The 18,565-nt window shown below is 43.5% G+C and overlaps 1 protein-coding gene across 1 annotated transcript; it reads left to right on the plus strand.

Moving 5' to 3' along the window:
* The first annotated feature begins 6,757 nt into the window (after positions 1 to 6,757).
* ptar1 (protein prenyltransferase alpha subunit repeat containing 1) lies at positions 6,758 to 18,163 on the plus strand. The gene is made up of 7 exons (XM_085474319.1): positions 6,758 to 6,876; positions 12,353 to 12,522; positions 12,736 to 12,802; positions 14,203 to 14,307; positions 14,716 to 14,959; positions 16,390 to 16,745; positions 17,059 to 18,163. Exons 1-7 carry the CDS (start codon positions 6,791 to 6,793, stop codon positions 17,435 to 17,437), a joined length of 1,407 nt encoding a protein of 468 aa, XP_085330445.1. The 5' UTR covers positions 6,758 to 6,790; the 3' UTR covers positions 17,438 to 18,163.
* Positions 18,164 to 18,565: the final 402 nt, after the last annotated feature.

Consider the following 18,565-nt stretch of genomic DNA (forward strand, 5'->3'; position numbering starts at 1 on the left):
CGACCTGTCCACTCTCCCAATGACAGCTGGGATAGGCTCCAGCCCCCCATCCTGAACTGGATGAATGAATGAGAACTATTTAACCTCCTAGGACCTGCGTCCACATATGTGGACATCACATTTTGGGTTATTTAGACCAAAATACTCAATTTTGCTCTACAGGAGCCTGATATCCACTCACGAGGACGTTATGCTGCTACTGTTCTATCGACATTTTAAACGAATATCCTCATATGTGGATCTCATCTTTCTTAGAAACAAAAATAAGTTAAAAAAGAAAAAACATCTGGTAATTCTTTGTTTCTACATTCATCGGGTCCCAATCAGCCCAAATATCAAAGAGAAATGAAAAATGCTGCCGTGGAAGAGTTCAGGTCTTCGGAGGTTAAGGTTGTGGCTCTGAGCAGCTCATCGCTGGGACGTTAAACACCCTGAGTTCGTGCTCTCGGCTCACTTTCTAAGTTAATAAGTGGAAGAGAAGGAATGGAGGGAGATCTACATTAATTGCATATACCAGGTCAGTTATTGTCCAACAGTACAAAGTAGGAAAGAGTGCAAATATACAGCTACAAATGCATGACTTGCAATTCAAAAGAGAAATTTGTATTCAGGCAGCAGATATAAATCAAAGTCAGACACTTGTAAGATGGCGAACATTTCGTCACTTGAGCGAGTGACCAAACATTTCTTCCACTGAAAACGTCCAGATGAACAGAATCAACTTTTGGAGATTTACTGACCTGGATGATTGAACGTGCATCAAGACCATATACATCAGGGGTGTCAAACTCAAATACACAGTGGGCCAAAATTCAAAACTGGAACAAAGTCGCGGGCTAACGTTAATATTTATTGGAAAAAAAATCTTCCTCCAGATATAAGAATGAATCTTTTCTTATGGACTCAAACAAGTTTTTCTGAAAAACTGAATATGGAACAAGCAAAGCTTAATACTAAACAATGTATATATTAGCTGTATAATACCAGTAGGCCAGCTCTAATAATAATTTGGTATGGCTTCGCCATACCATGTAATTAGGCTGTACCATACCATGTAATGTAATTAGGCTGCGGGCCAAAGTTGGCCCGCGGGCCAGAGTTTGACACCTATGATATACATGGATCTCCCTTTGGTTAGAAAACCACAGTTTTCTGTAGCCAGCTACCGGCACAGAGATCCCTCTACCTTAGTGGTACCCATACTTAGAAAAGAGAATGTGCATCTATCTGATTGGTCAAAAACTGTTGAGAAGGGGGCGTGGTTTAGACTTAGCCACACACACACACCTTGACCTGTTACCCACTTTCATGAGTCTGAGGCAGCATCTCTGTGAGAGCTATTGTTTCGTGACCTTGCTCCGGTTCACTACCACATTCCTGCACAAACACAAACAACCGTCGATCATGGGAATGTATTTTATTCTGAGAGCGCAGTAGTGCAATTAACTATTAAAGTGATCTAAAATTAATTATAATATATATAATAATTATAATATAAATATATACATATATATTATATAGAGAGAGACAAACAGAAGAAGACGGCCGTAGTGATCGATGTAGCGGTTCCCAATGACAGCAATATCAGGAAGAAGGAACACGAGAAGCTGGAGAAATACCAAGGGCTCAGAGAAGAGCTCAAGAGGATGTGGAGGGTGAAGGTAACGGTGGTCCCCGTGGTAATCGGAGCACTAGGTGCGGTGACTCCCAAACTAGGCGAGTGGCTCCAGCAGATCCCGGGAATAACATCGGAGATCTCTGTCCAGAAGAGCGCAGTCCTGGGAACAGCTAAGATACTGCGCAGGACCCTCAAGCTCCCAGGCCTCTGGTAGAGGACCCGAGCTTGGAGATTGACCGCCCGCAGGGGTGTGCTGGGAATTTTTAATTTTTTTAATATATACAAATATCTTAAGTTTAACTTACATATACACTGTATTTATTACTACTTGTATTCATTTGTTAATATAAATAATTACGTTTCTCCAAATGTAATTTTTATTTAAAAAAAAAAAAGCCCCAAAGCAAAACCTTAAAACAAAGCTGGAAGAAAAGTAATAAAACATTAATGTTCAGAAAAGACACATTCATTTTACAAAATAGTGAAACATAACATTGTGCAGTCTTGCAGTTTGGCACAAACCCTGTTTGGACTCCATAAAAATGAACAACATTTACAACATATCTGTAATATCCTGAACATTCAACACATCCACACGTGCATTTCAAGAAGCATCCTGACCTTCCAAGTCCCATTATTCATCCAACCCCAAACCAGTAACCAGGCAGACCTACACAACTGTGTCACTGGTAGCTGAAGACCAGTCAAATGTGGCTTGTGTGTGCATTTGTTCACAGAACATGACTTCTAAATATTCAAACTAAACCTTTGACATTAAATAGTAACACACATGTAACACGCATCTGAAACGTGTCTTTTTAAAACAATTCCAAAGAGCACCTCTGACAAGCAGTGATGAATCCAAGAAGCACTCCTTTACAAACCCTGTGTTCAAGTTACACTTTCACAAAATGTTGAATCAAAGCTGATAGTCTAAAGTTTTTAGTCAGATGTTGTTTGTTTGATTGAAAGTCCAGTGTGGTGATACACTGAGGCAAATGGCAAAATAATGTTTAATGTTTAAAACACTTTTGAACTTGACTGTGCCCCGAGATCAGAGGCAGCAACCAGCCAATGATGCAAAAGCACAAATGTAAAATGAATACTACAGACCACTGTTATATAGTTATTTTAAAGGCTGATGTTGTGATATCAGCCTATCAGCCTGGCTTCATCGGGTGAGGGCCTCCAGCTCGCACTGGAGCGGTTCGCAGCCGAGTGTGAAGCAGCGGGAATGAGGATCAGCACCTCCAAATCTGAGGCCATGGTTCTCAGCCGGAAAAGGGTGGAGTGCCCACTCCGGGTCGGGGATGAGTTCCTGCCCCAAGTGGAGGAGTTCAAGTATCTCGGGGTCTTGTTCGCGAGTGATGGGAGAAGGGAGCCAGAGATCGACAGACGGATTGGGGCTGCAGCTGCAGTAATGCGGACGCTGCACCGGTCCGTCGTGGTGAAGAGGGAGCTGAGTGTAAAAGAGAAGCTCTCAATTTACCGGTCGATCTACGTCCCTACCCTCACCTATGGCCACGAGCTGTGGGTAGTGACCGAAAGAACGAGATCGCGGATACAAGCGGCAGAAATTAGCTTCCTCCGAAGGGTGGCTGGCCTCTCCCTTAGAGATAGGGTGAGAAGTTCGGCCATCCGGGAGGGGCTCAGAGTAGAGCAGCTGCTGCTCCACATCGAAAGGAGCCAGCTGAGGTGGTTCGGGCATCTGACAAGGATGCCCCCTGGGCGCCTCCTGGGTGAGGTGTTCCAGGCATGTCCCACCGGGAGGAGGCCCCGGGGCAGACCCAGGACACGCTGGAGAGATTATATCTCTCGCCTGGCCTGGGAACGCCTTGGTATTCCCCCGGATAAGCTGGAGGAGGTGGCTGGGGAGAGGGAGGTCTGGGCCTCTTTGCTTAGGCTGCTGCCCCCGCGACCCGGTCCCGGATAAAGCGGATGAAGATGGATGGATGGATGGATGGATGGATGGATGGATGGATGTTGTGATACTGTTAGACCTGAAGCCATAGGTCTGGGGCACTTGGGCAAAGAAATGAGATAAGCTGTCACCACATCACCACCTAGTGGTGAGGCGGGAATGATGAACAGATGTGGTGTGCAGCAGCTGTCACAGTCTGGTCTGTGGTGGTCTGTGAGATCTTCAATCCGTTCATAATGCTGAACTGCACATAAAGCTGTAATATGTCTGGTTTATTCCAGCCTTGCAAAGCGAGCGCTTGTGTTTCACCAATAGAAACATGTGACTTCCTTTTTTAGTTTTCATGAAAAGAAAGATCAACATTCTTATCTGAATGTTGTAGTTTTTACAAATGAACTGTATTCATTGTGGAGGAAGTGGAGTCTTCACAGTGTCCAGTGTGAACATATATGAGGAGACTGTTGGCACCCAGGGAAAGCATGCAGGAGGTGGAACTCATGACCCTCATTTCTATCAGCAAGCTTGCAAATTAAACACAATTTAGTGTCCACTCTGACTGATCTGAACATTTTAATTATCACATAAAACTCTGCAGGGCAATACATGGACAGCAGTGTGTGTAACAAAAGTGTGTTTCCTTTAACCAGGTTAAGCCCGTGGTAATTCTGAAAATGAAAGACAACGAGCATAAACGCAATAAAGGGAAAATAGTACCTGCTTTATTTTAACAAATTCAAAATGAAACCTCTCTCTGTTCTAATTAGTCCTTCAGTGTTAACAAAATTGACAAAGCTCATTGTTTCTACTATAAGATCCAAGTCTGTGAAAGTCTGAAGTTCAACACACACGATCCATTCAGCAGCTGGGACAAAGAAGAGATGGAGGGAGATCTACATTAATTGCATTCTAGGATTAAATAAATTACCCCCACAAATAAAAAAATATCAAATTTAAAATAATATCTGAACATGAAAAATATAATATCTTTACAGTCTTTATGTTTATAGGAGTGTAATACTAAAAAAACTCCAAGTTTGCCAATATACTGCTGTGCAGTTCTGTTCATGTTTTTCGTTTCTTTTCTGCTGTCTGCACTAAAAACAGTCTGTAGTGTTTAATCAAAGACCTGAGACAAAACACACTTTTTAAAACCACAAACAACATTAAGAACGGTCTGTTACAGCATGTTAATGTCTACTGTAAACCTTTTCTGTATTTATAAAATAAGAACTTCACAGCTCACGTCGCACTTCGTATCTTATCATTGTTTTTCTTTTGGATGGCAGGGTCAACCAACAATGTGGAGCATTTGTTTTTTTCATTGTCCTTGATCCAGGTAAAATCCTCACTGAGATTAAAATCATCACAACATATACATCACATAATAATATTCAGTACAGACAGGTGAACACAAAAATGTGGATCATTTGCAACAACAGTCATTAAAAATAGTTACACTGATCAAAACAGTGATTCTCTCACTCCTTTAAAATGGGCTTCAGCTCCCCATCACTGTAACCTGCAGTGGACACTGTTTGATTTAAGAGCAGGTCCTGATGACACAGTAAACCTAACCAGGCTCTATAAAGGACTGGGCTTTACTCACAGTCGCTTCATTATAGATGCGTCATGTTTGTGATGATTAAAGATCAGAATAAATCACAACAGTTAAAAGTATGAACTACAATCAGCGTGAATAATAAACAGATCATTTCTCTAACGCTGGTGCAGCAGTACTTTCATATGCTTTACTGTGCATTCATTCAGCAGGCCAGACAGAGACAGTATAACAGGGCCTGCAGTTTAATAACATCACATTATGATGATCACATAACAGAAGAGAAGCTCACAGATGAAGCCACCAAAACGTTTTTCAGTTGGACAGAGATTAAAGGTGTAGTAAGGGTGCGAGTGTAGAGTCTTCACCTTACGACACCTTGAGACAACTGTTGTTGGCGCTATAACAACAAAATTGAATTGAATTAAAAAAGGCAGAAGATGAAGGAAAGGTGCCAAAAGCAGTGGGAGGAAGAAAGAAAAGGAACAGAAAGAGGAGACGACGATATCACAGCTGTTTCAAATCGAAGGAAACACGTACGGGGAAATGTGACTGCGCTGCAGAAGACGGCACCATAGTGTACCTGCACTGTCACAAATATGAGACAGCTGATAAAAACCTTAATAATGTCAAAGTGAAACTGGGTCATATCCATTTTAAAAGAACACGAGAAATAAAACTATCAGGCCACATTTACATATTTGTTTTTTTAAAGACAGATAAATGCTTTGAGTAAAATCTGTAGTTTGATTTATTTGTTTTGTTTTTTGTTTATTTGTTTGTCTTTGTGAACGAGAGTTTATTCAATAGTCGAACCAGTGGGTGGCAGTAATGCACCTTTTTTGATATTTACCAACCAAGAAAAAGGAGTCGGTGCTGTGGGAGGGCAGTTTGGCATAAACTGGTTGGTGGCTGGATGGCCTCCTCATTCTGCTGATGCTGTGAGGGCAGTGCAAGCGCAGAGAGGGAGAGAGACGAGTGTTCAGCCAAATTCAACCTGACCCTGGGCGCAGAGTGGGAAAACAGAATCTACAGTTACAGTTGAGAAGATGTTGTTGTTAGTTGTCATTAACTGTGCAGCTCGAGTACATTTATCAAAATGATAAACAAAGGAACAGAGAAGATCTTTGGTGTAAACATATTAACAAAGGACTGGAGGGAGCCAGGACATCAGGAGCGAGGATCATAAGAAAGCTCGACGTTTAATCGCAAATGAACAAGAATTTAAAGGATTCATGAAACCAGAAATGATCTGTATTCAGGAAACTTGTCTCAAACCAACTGTTTGTAGTCGGAGGATATAGCAGTGTATGCAGAGGTGAGGTTCAGGGAGGAGGGGGTGTAACAGTTAGAATACAGATTAGTCCAAGTTTGGAATAGAAAGGACAACATCAACCCATGCAAAAGGCTTTCATCTGAACCAATGAACTTCATTTCTATTTGAATGGAAATGGAAACATCTCATCATGGTGTACGAATAATGATCACAATAGAACAGTAATTACAGCATTAATGGACAATAGAAATGATCGGAGGGGCACAAGAGTTAATACGAGAACAGGTTTGGAATCAGCGATTTGGTCAACACTCCACACCAGTTGGCGGCGGTAATGCACCAATTCGTTGTTTGCTAACCGCCAATAAAAACAACGAGGAAGAAGAAGAAGCAGCAGAAGAAGACGGTGCTCTAAAAATGGCGGAGTCGGAGGAGGAGGTAGACGTCTTGGTCCAGAGAGTTGTCAAAGACATCGCGAATGCATTCAAGAAGAACCCCAGCATGTGAGTACAGTCGGCTGCGAACAAACTGCGCTGGGCCCGCAGGCCTGTTTCACACGCAGCGGCTCCAAGGCTCGGCCACGGCTGATTCAGGGTTCAAATTATGGGCGTGGACTATTACCTGGAATCGGAACTGTCTAGATGAAGTTCACATTTAGACACTTAGTTTTGTTTGTTCTGTTCAGTGCGTGAGACACGATGTCGTGGGGATTACTGTTTACTTACAGTTAAATAACTTAAAACATGCATCAGCGGGATATTTCACGACTTTAGCGAGCTGAGCCATGCAGCTTTGAAAATGCGACATCCCGATCATGTTGATTCATTAATGGTGTTATTGTTTATTTCGCCGGTGACTGAACTGGGATGCTTAACAGTTGTTTATGATGGTACCGAAGATTTGCATGCTATGAGAAGCACGTGATGTCAGGTCGATCCTGTGTGATAGTATGTTAAGAACTTTAAGGCTGCAGCTATCAGTTATTTTGGCAATCAAATATTCTGATGATTATTCTGTCGATTAATCGAGTAATCTGATACTTTTGTCTTATTAATGAGCACTAATCAATATCCCCAACAGGAAAAAATTAGGGCTTTCAAAACTACTCACTGGTTTAGAATTTGCTATGTTTTAAAAGGACTCGCACTGATTCTTCCCAGTAAAGGTTTTAATGGTGACAACAGGAACAAGTGTGGCTTTTTGACATGCTGCGAAAATGTGTGTAAAATGACATGTGGCTTAAATAAGATATCAAAGTACAGAATTTGAGACAAGGATTTTTAAAATGTGCTCGATGAAGCATTGCAGCTTCTAGTTTAGTGTGATAACCACAGATTTTCAGCTGCTTTGGGGGAAGAAGAACCCCTCAGTTTGGATGTGTTTGGTTCACTTTTAAGTAGGGATGGGTATTGATACGATTTTCACGATTCCATTTTCGATTCTGTTTAACGATTCGATTCTTTATCGATTCTTTTTAAAAAGGAGAACACTAAGGTCGATCAGCTCAGAACTTTGTTTTATATCTTCTCTTTGAACAAGATAGAAATGTAGGAGTAACATGGCCTTACAAACCCAGCAGTGAGATCTTAAGAGATCCACAGCATACGGCTCTTCAATGGGGTGTCACAGGGTCCCCAGGAAAAACATTGTAAATGTAAAATAATAAAATAAATATTCTTCTGTAGCAATAACAAAGTATAACATAAATTATTCAGTAGCAATTACACAAGAATATCCAGTAATGTCCCTGCCTACAATTAAACACATTCACTTACTGAAAATCATCTGCTGTGGCAAACGGGTGCAAACCTTTGACCACAAACTGAGTCACTGCTCGGTGACGTTCGTCTATCCTGGCCTGAAAGGAGACGCTGCCGGCAGACTGCAGCGAGAGCTGCCAGCATCTGAGCCAGACTCTGTGTCTCTCATCATGATCACTAAATGCACAGTAATGGCAGGTTTGTAATAAGGCAGATCGCGCTAACATAATATGCACTGTTGTTGATTATTTACCTGCCGCATTAACGGGAGAGGACGTGCAAACGTTACCGCTGCTTAGGGCTGCTCGATTATGGCAAAAATGATAATCACGATTATTTTCACTGAAACTGAGATCTCGATTATTTGACAATATTTATTTAACCCTTTAAGACCTACCATAGAACCAAGTCCGCCAGAGCTTATATTATTTTTTTACATGCTGTAGTGCCATTTTTTTGGGAGCATTTCAAGTTGCTATACATCAATACAACTGTTATAGCCCATATTTTAATAATATGTATGCATTAAGTCCATAGTAACTACATTAATTGCAAAAAAAGTGCAATAAACTACAAAAAAATTGAAAATCGTTTTTGTTTTTTTAATACATATATTTCTACTTGGAGAAATTTAAGAGTTTTATCCCTCAAAACTTTAAATACAAAAAAGTTGCAAAAAATAGTTTACAACAACAGGAAATTTATTTTGAGTCTCTTCATAATTTTATTTTGGAGATACACCAATTTTTATATACTGCAGGAAAAACGAAAACAATCCTATGATGCAAATTTGTCTAATTTATTAAATAATAATGCTCCATAAATAAAATACACCAATGTTGTTTTTGTGCATAACACAGAGCAGCTATCTGAACGCTGCTCCAACAGAGGTCGATTATCTTGTTAATAATTTCACCTCCTCACTACGTACGACTCTGGATACTGTACTGTAGTATCCAGAGTCGTACGCAGTGAGCAGTAGGGCTGGGCCATATCATACTGTTCACGGTGATACCGGTATAATGTTGGGCATCGATAAGAAAATGAAATATGGCGATAGAATATGGGTAAAACGCGCAGTGCCTTTGTTTTCATACGCACATGGCGGCGACGCAGAATGAGGAGGGCAAAAGTGGATCGTTGAATGAAACAATGAACCAGAACTGGTTTGTTAAAATGCTGCAGCTTCACTGGTGTGGAACTGGTTTAGCTTTCGTCCGTCAGATACACAACAAAGCACTATTTTTGGTAGAGCATGCTAGCAGGCCGTCGTTATTACCGTGTGAAAATACGGCGCACTTAAAATCAATCCTTTGATTTGTCTGAAAGTCGACAGAGCCCCTTATAATCCCGTGTGCCTTATGTATGAACTCTGGTTGTGTTTACTGACCTCGAAACGATTTTATGTGCACGGCGCTGGAAAATCTGTCAAATGTTTCAGTACGACTTTGCAAAGCTACGAAGCCGCACCGCTTGATGGATTGTGGGAGCGTTACGGCTATCGTAGGCGGAGCGATACGTACTGTGCTTCAACATAATATTACCGTATTGTGTGTGTATAACCTCTTCTTGGTAAATGGTAAATGGCCTGTATTTGTATAGCGCTTTCCTAGTCCCTAAGGACCCCAAAGCGCTTTACACATTCACACACTGGTGATGGCAGCTACATTGTAGCCACAGCCACCCTGGGGCGCACTGACAGAGGCGAGGCTGCCGGACACTGGCGCCACCGGGCCCTCTGACCACCACCAGTAGGCAACGGGTGAAGCGTCTTGCCCAAGGACACAACGACCAAGACTGTCCAAGCCGGGGCTCGAACCGGCAACCTTCCGATTACAAGGCGAACTCCCAACTCTTGAGCCACGAAGTGTTGTGGATATTATACATGGTTATGCTGAGGAATCGAGGAGGGGCCTAAGGGTACATCTGTCACCATCTTACAATGCTGTGATTGCAGCCATTCCACACCTCTCTGTGAATGGGACTCATGGACATTGATCAATGAGCTTTGATCGGTGGTTGTTGATCAATGGTCATGTGAATAATAATGATGACGCAACTGCCCTCCCAGCCCATTGTTCCTTCAGGGCTGGTTTCAGTCATTATGCAAACGTCCTGTTTATAAGGTTGAAACCTGCAGTCAGCTGAGACTGAAGACGTCACCTGATGATGACGAAACGTTTCTCCCACAAAACGCTACGTCCAGATGAACCGAATCAACCTTTGGAGATTGATTTACTTGGATGATTGCACGTGCATCAAGACATTACTGTTTTTACTTTTGTGTAACTTTTGTACTTATATATATTTTCCATCCAAATAAATGGAGAATATCTTCTTCACATGCTCTTCACACCTCCAGTATTTTGAAGCTTAACTAGTTCAGCATACTTTGACCTAGAGATGGAATTCAAACTTTAAACAGGTCCCAAGACCTTGATCTACTAAGGTATTACTAGGATTTTCTCTTTTTACGGGTTTAGACAGTTTTATGACATTTTCAGAGACTTTCTGAGATTACTGCAGAGAACCTATTCAGCTCTATAAATTAAAATTCTCTGAAAATTTTAAGGTCTTTCTTTGTTTTGTCCATCCATCCATCTTCTTGTGCTTTATCCGGGGCCGGGTCGCAGCAGCCTAAGCACAGAAGCCCAGACCTCCCTCTCCCCAGCCGCCTCCTCCAGCTTATCCGGGGGAATACCAAGGCGTTCCCAGGCCAGCCGAGAGATATAATCTCTCCAGCGTGTCCTGGGTCTGCCCCGGGGCCTCCTCCCGGTGGGACATGCCCAGAACACCTCACCCAGGAGGCGCCCAGGGGGCATCCTTGTCAGACGCCCAAACCACCTCAGCTGGCTCCTTTCGATGTGGAGCAGCAGCTGCTCTACTCTGAGCCCCTCCCGGATGGCCGAACTTCTCACCCTATCTCTAAGGGAGAGGCCAGCCACCCTTCGGAGGAAGCTCATTTCTGCCGCTTGTATCCGCGATCTCGTTCTTTCGGTCACTACCCACAGCTCGTGGCCATAGGTGAGGGTAGGGACGTAGATCGACCGGTAAATTGAGAGCTTCGCTTTTACACTCAGCTCCCTCTTCACCACGACGGACCGGTGCAGCGTCCGCATTACTGCGGCCGCTGAAAACATCAAAACTACGAAACGACACACGTGGAACTAAATGGATTTTTGCATTACTGATTCTAAAAAGAAAAAAAATCTTGAACAGTTAATGTCCCATCCAAAAGTCTTGGATATGATTGATGAACCACAGAAATTCAAATATGGGTGCTTCTGAAATCACACCCTTTATTTTCTGCCCAGCTTTGAAACCTGCGAGCCACTCTGGTTTCATGCTTCCAGAAATAAAAATAATTCTGGAAGGTGGAGCGAGGACTTAGTAATACTACATAACCGTGTTAAAATTCAGACTGCTGATGAACGTGAACTGTAGTTTGTGTCTGTGGAGACACTTCAGCTCAGCATGAACGTCGGTGTTCGTTTAATGATGCACAAACTTTGAGCAAAGGACACTGGAGAGGCATGGCCGGCAGTGTGGTGACATAGTATGTTTAACACCCCCCCAAAGTGTACAAGATCAGAAATAAGCAACTTGAAAGAAAACATGAGATCATTTCTTGGAAGTGACAAAGTGAACTACCCAGTGTGTTTTAAATGGACGACTCTAAACGGCTACAGATGTGTACAGGATCCATCGTTACATCATTAATCATCTAATAACTTACCTGAATTTGACCTTGTGTCAGATATCTGTGATGTATTGATTGCTATGTTGTCCCAGCTTTATGTTATTGTTTGTTATAACAGAGATGGATCCCAAACAAGCCGCTGCACGGTGACAGCTCTGTAGATCTCACAGCACTAACCACATGTTACATGTAAGCTGGGAGATGTGATTGGGCTGTCGAAGCTTCAGCTGATGTACTGCAACATGACCTTGTGTGGCAGGTTGCCATGTTTCTGTCGTACTGCGTTTATTTCAGCACTGCTTCAGTTTGATGAGCTTCAGCTCCAACTTTTGTTTTTCTACATTTTTGAAAAGTCAAATTTCAGCAGATTAAGTTCATTAAAGGTTTTTTTGTTTGCTCATTACTTTGGGTACTGCTGCTTGGTCCACTGGTTGATATGGTGGTAATCTAATTTTCGACTGGTTGGTTACTGTAACGTTTTCCCTTGTTCACCCTCATTGTCACTCTCTGCTCCCTCAGTGATGAGATCGGTGTGATCCCGTGTCCAGAGGCTCGCTACAACCGCAGTCCCATAGTGCTGGTGGAGAACAAGCTTGGTGTGGAAAGCTGGTGTGTTAAATTCCTGCTGCCGTACGTCCACAACAAGCTGCTGCTGTACCGCCAACGCAAGCACTGGCTGGACAGAGAAGGTAGCTCGATAACAAAAGCGATCCCAGAGGTGGAGTAAAAGTAGTCTGTAACATTTGTTTTGTTTATTTAATGCATTTATTTTAAAGCTGATAAAGGTTTGAGCTTCCAGTCATGGTCAGTTAATGACCTCCGGCTTAGTTTTAAACGTGTTTTATGCTCCTGTTTTTTCCACATCAAAGTGAAGCAACATCCTGTGTTTCCTTCTGTCCCAGCTTTAGTGGACATCACCTGCACTCTGCTGCTGCTGAACCCAGACTTCACCACTGCGTGGAATGTCAGGTACAGGATGAATGTTCTGATAAACGTGGTTATAGTGAGAGCGATGCTTTCCTTTCATCTTTTCCAGCGTGTCACACAGGAAGGTTTTCTTGATGTCAGGTAACATTAGCTAACAGCAGAGGTCTCAGGTGAAACCAGACCCCACTCACGTCGTCTGTCAGCTGAGCTCAGTGGGTCACAAATTGGGGTGAGGCAGTGATAATGACGCACACCTTCTTTCACACCGAGGCACATCATCAATAGTGTTCCAACGACCCTCAAAAGGAACAATCCCCACTAGGGATTAAATACTGGGACTCTCCACCGCCTGGTTTTAGAACTGAAGAAGCTTCTTTGTTTAGAGAGTCCAGTCACTTTCTTTCCTTAGACAATCCTGGCAGTTTGGCATCCTCCTGACTGCTGCGTTATCCCACTGTGTCCGTACCACTAATACTAATAATGAATAGTGTCAGGATGTAAGGATCTGTCAGCACACATAACAAAGCTAATGCTTTTAACAGTTCAACTGTGATACATTTGTGTCTGATTGGGGCGGCTGTGGTGTGTCGACGAATCAGAAGGTCAGCAGATTGGTTCCTGACTCGTCCAGTCAGCATCGAGGTAACCCTGGGCGAGATGCCCAACCCACCGACGCATCCATCGGAGTACATGGATGGAGCATATTTGGATATGTGTATGGATGGACTGTGGCTTTCATAAAGAAGTTAAGAATAGATGAGTGATGTGTGTGCGTCTTTGTGTAATGGGTCAGTGTGACTCGCAGTACAAAGTGCGCTGAGTAGAAAGGCTCTAGAGTACCAGTCCAGTTACTATGTGACCATTATCAGTATACTGGTTAAACGGGGTGCAGGCCTAACCTGGTGCCTGGGTTTGAAACTGCTGCATGCCTTCACTCTCCTGTTTCCTGTCATCTCTTTATAGTTTTCCAGGATAGAAACAAACTCCAGAGTTTCATGTGTCAGACTTTCAGATCAACACCGACCGTGTGACCATCTGTTTGTAACAGAGACACATTTGTAGTTTGTTCAACTCATTTAAACCAAACGTGAACAAAAATCATTTTCCTGTTTGCAGCTCATCAAAGTCTGGTGCAACAGTTACCATTTTTATATTTATTCACAGGCATTAGATCATGTCCATTATGGGATGTCACGGATGGTCTTACTTAAGCACATCCTGCTTTTTAGAAGAGTCAGAATTAAAGCACGATCAGAGTCGTCCCCTCGAAATGACCTAAAAGATAAAACGAATGATGGAGACAAAATGTGGACGTTGCTCTGCAGAGTGTCAGAAACCATCTTTGATAAGAGATCACAGCATGCATGTGCTCTAACTGAATCTGTGGGTGATAGTCTTTATATTGATGGATTTACTGTCATCGTGCTTTCTTGTTATTGCAGGAAGGAGTTACTGCAGTGTGGAGTCCTTAACCCAGAGAAGGACCTCTACCTGGGCAAGCTGGCTTTGACCAAATTTCCCAAGAGCCCAGAGACCTGGATTCATCGGTAAAGCCGCTTACGCTTCTCCTGCTGTAAACACTCAGATGTTCCGAGCTGCTTTCTTTGTGTGGGGAGCTATTCAAACTCCTCTTAGACTACACTTTATTTTCAACAGTTTTCTAACAGTAGCACTGTTTGTGCTAAACACTGTAGGCTGAACAGGGAATATTTTGGCTCCGGGAGCTGAGGGCAGCTGCATTCAGACCTTGTCGATGTAAATGACTGGTGATAGATTTCCTGAGATCATTGCTAGGTGGAGAAAGGTGTTTTAATCCCGCTGAAAAACAACAACGATGTTCTAAGGCTTACAACGAGCACCGAGGCTCATGTGGGATGCTGTTCTTCCTGTAAAAGCAGTAACGGTGTACAGAGTGAGTGAAGCTTTGTAACCCAGCGGCTGGTGTCTTCCTGCAGACGCTGGGTGCTGCAGCAGGTCCTGAATCAGGTCTCTACTTTGGACCACAATAAGAATCAGCAGCAGGCTGAAGCAGTGCAGGCTGACGCTGAGAGAAACGAGCAGCTCGGTGACCGCTTGGCCAGGACGCTCCGCCAAGAGATGAAGGTGTGCTCTGACGCAGCCGGCCGCTATCCCAGCAACTACAATGCCTGGTCACACCGCATCTGGGTGCTGCAGCACATGGCCAGGGGCAATGTCAAGGTAGCATTTCAGTTACTCATTTAGCTTTTCAGCAGTAATTAGAACATTTTCTTCCCTCATCACACATGTTCTCTCTTTTTATTTAATGTAGTTATATTACTGATGCCTGGCCGTATAAAAGTGGAGCTGCTGTGCAAATAATGTGGTGTAACTAAATAAACACTCGCTAAGAAATTTAAATGAATCAAAATGATCCCAGCTGGATGTCATGTAGCACTCATGGTTGAAATCAGCTGGCACAGTCATCACAGAGGAACTCTGTGTAACTACATGAGTAAGGGAGGTTTCTGTCTTTAAACCAGTGGTTCTCAAAGTGTGGTGCGCAAGTTACCTGGGAGAAAAGTCACGCGGAACGAACATTTAACATAACATAAGTGTTTTTGCAGCAGTTACGTTAATAATATGCGCGCCCACTGAAAAGCTGCAGCGGCGTGCGTACGTCGACAACCGCAATAAAGAAGTGGACTGAAAAGTGTGAACATGTGGGCGGGTCTAGAGCGATATGACCAAAATCTCATATCCCGATATCAGACATCTATCGTCCTGGTAACGATATAAATCGCAACAATGTAACATTTTCTGTGAATCTCGGGCAGCTCGACTTGCATGAAGTGTTTCCAGCTGGGCGTCGTGTAGCTGGAGTCGAGTGTTTTAACGATGCATGAAACGATACATTTTTAGACATAAGTTGTAACGGCGCCGTTTTCTTTGTGAGTATTTATTACACGGCGTGCTGCGGGGAAAAGCCTGTTCTAACGTTTGAGTCTAAGCTTTATTTTTTTAGCACCTGGCGGCTCTTTTTTGCTTCTCATCCGTAAATAATCTGCATCTTTCACGTGATTCAGTTTATTTTGAAAAGTCTCAGCAGGATCTTGAGCTTTATTGTGAAAAGTTTATGTGGAACATAAACATGCGGACAGGCGGTGGTGTTACCGTCGTGCATAAAAACAGGCGCTTGTCCGTCCATAGTGTGGTTCTATTAAATATAAGAGAAAGAGAGAACTTTAAGAAATGAATATAACCACTACAGTGACATCAGAACGATGAACAAATATTGCTGTAAACAGTTTATTTTGCGACACCACGAAACAAACGATAGCGTAAAATGAAACGACAGACGTTTTTATATCGTCACACGATATATATCCTTATATCGAACAGCCCTAGTCGGGTCTGTCGCGCATCGTTGACAGCGGTGCCGACACCCAGAATTGGGGAATGACAGACCCGACCACATGGCTTATAGAGACGTATTTCTTGAAATTTTCTTATTGTCTTGTTCTTTCTGCGAGCTGTTGAACGGCCATTCAAGGCCCCCCACGTTCAACTTTATTGATTAGCTAATAAATGAAGTGAGAATCTCTCAGTTGGTTTGTTGATGTTCAGCTTCTGCTCCTTCACACGTACCTTTGTCGTCGTGATTCTGGCAGGTGTTCCACGACGAGCTGTCCTCTATGCGCCTCTGGGTGTCCATGCATGTCTCTGACCACAGTGGCTTCCACTACCGCCAGTTCCTCCTTAAGGAGCTAATAGCTGAAATCTGCAAGAGGCCAGCTCGCACCTCCACCAGCTGTTCACCCCAGCGTGGGTGCAGCACAGTCCCAGAGGGCAGCCGCCCACACAGCCGCTCTCACAGTAACGGAGAGCCTTCAGGACAAGAGGCGGGCGGCGAGGAAGACGGCCGCGCTGACTTCACTACAGTCCTTCAGCTCTTCCACCAGGAGATGGACCTTTGCTCAGATCTGATCCAGTCCTTCCCTGGACATGAAACACTCTGGAGTCACAGGTGAGAGACTGTTGGTTCACAGCGACTGCAGAATGGACACAGACGTCATATTTAAACGAGGAAGGCGGGTAAAACCAATGTGTTGTCTGTTCCTGCTGCACAGTCGGTGGCAGGTTGTCGCTGATTGCAAACATCGTTTGTGAGAAACAAGTAAAAAAATGAATTGTCCTGATAAATCATTTAAATATTTCTTTTGCATTAAAACATTTTCACATTCTGGGGCTGTTTATCCCTGAGCCTATACAAATACGTTGTGCACAGACATGTTCAGCGTTTGTAATAATGATATTGATATACCCCCCGTGTCTCTCAGGCGGCATGTCTTTTACTTGTGGGACCAGTGGGTGAGGGAGCATCAGCGTTCCTACAGCAGAGGATCCGACTGCAAGTTGAACCATGTGACGGATCCAGACCCAGGAGTGCCAGAGATCAGCTCTCAGAGCTGTGCAGGCCACGGTGTGAACGGACAGAAGCACGCTGGTGAACCTATGGAAGTAGATGGGCTGTTCCTGCCAGACCCCCACAATAGTAAGAGACTGAAGAGAGGCGTCCTGCTGCCTTGCCCCCCCACCCTGCCAACTGAACTCAGCTTTGTAAGCAGTGTTTTGGGCGGCTGCTGTAACACCGAGCAGAGACACTTTGCCCTGGCCTACAGGAAGTGGTTGGATACGGTCATTGGGCTGCAGTCCTGAGAGAGATGCTGACCTCCTCCTTTCCCCACACTGAAGCTGCCTACAGACAAAGAGTTAGGATCAGCTTGCCTACACATAGTGCAGACTTAAACAACCAGTACTTCAAAGCCAGTGATGAGTTTAGAAAAGCGGGCATTGAGCAGCGGACTTGGAATCTGTTTCCTAACAATTAATAGGAGAGGACTGGATGTTCCTTCTCAGAAACATCTGGATCCTCTGAGCCAGTATCCCTTCAGAATGGAAATCAGCCCTCATACCACCTGTTGGCTCACTGTTATCTTCAGGTGTTTCAATACCTCAGGTACCTCAGATTTCTAGTTGTTTGTATGTGTGTGAGGTTTCATGTGCATATCTTCTTTCCCTGCTTCTATATATATTTAACAAACAAACATAAATCTTTTCTGATTGGAATCAGTCACTTACACAGCGTAACCACTTTATACACGTGTAAGGTTCTGTGTAGGCACGAGTTTGTGGCATCATTGGACTAAAGTCCAAAAATACTTTCCGGCATATTGAAGTGTCCTGGCGCTGAACTGGACTCTGGCACCTCGCCTGGGCTTCGGCTTTCAGCCTGTATAAGCATGAAGTCTGGTGAAACGGTCTTTAATAGACACATAAACAGAGACGTATGTGAAGCAAACAGTAAGCAGTGACTTGAGCAGGTATGAAGCTGCCTTCAGGCTTGCTTTGGCCTGCTGCAGGTTAACGACTTGTAGAAACTCTTCTTGTCATCCTGTCATCCTTGATCATCACTGCATCACTTTTCCGTCTTAGCTCTACTTTATATTAGACCTCCCTCAGTCGTCGGGTAATACTGACCTGAGCGTCAGCTGTAACAGCAGGTTAAAGCACAGCTCCTGACTCTGGATTTCCATTCTGAAGGTGGTAACACGTGTTACACATGTTACTACTCGCGGTTGATTTTCTACCCTTTAACTTCACTGGTCAGCAGCTCTCTTTGTAGCTGATGCAAAGTTAGAGTAACAGGAAACCAAAAAGCCAGTCGCTTATAGAGAAGTTTGATTTGTGTTCAGAGGTCATCACAAACTCTCCTCCAACCTGAGCAGCAATGAACATTTATTGGTCCTGATGTTTGACTTTGGACGTTTGTCGATCTGTAGCAGA

Source organism: Copadichromis virginalis, linkage group LG12 (genome assembly GCF_057382275.1).
Source record: "Copadichromis virginalis isolate Kocher_CV1m ecotype Utaka linkage group LG12, C_Virginalis_male_GT1.1, whole genome shotgun sequence".
NCBI lineage: Eukaryota > Metazoa > Chordata > Actinopteri > Cichliformes > Cichlidae > Copadichromis > Copadichromis virginalis.

Excerpts from the sequence above, each read along its gene's own strand:
- ptar1 (XM_085474319.1), top strand. The coding sequence starts at position 6,791 with ATGGCGGAGTCGGAGGAGGAGGTAGACGTCTTGGTCCAGAGAGTTGTC. Across the intron at positions 6,877-12,352 it reads TTCAAGAAGAACCCCAGCAT|TGATGAGATCGGTGTGATCC; the intron begins GTGAGTACAGTC and ends CTGCTCCCTCAG. Across the intron at positions 12,523-12,735 it reads GCACTGGCTGGACAGAGAAG|CTTTAGTGGACATCACCTGC; the intron begins GTAGCTCGATAA and ends CTTCTGTCCCAG.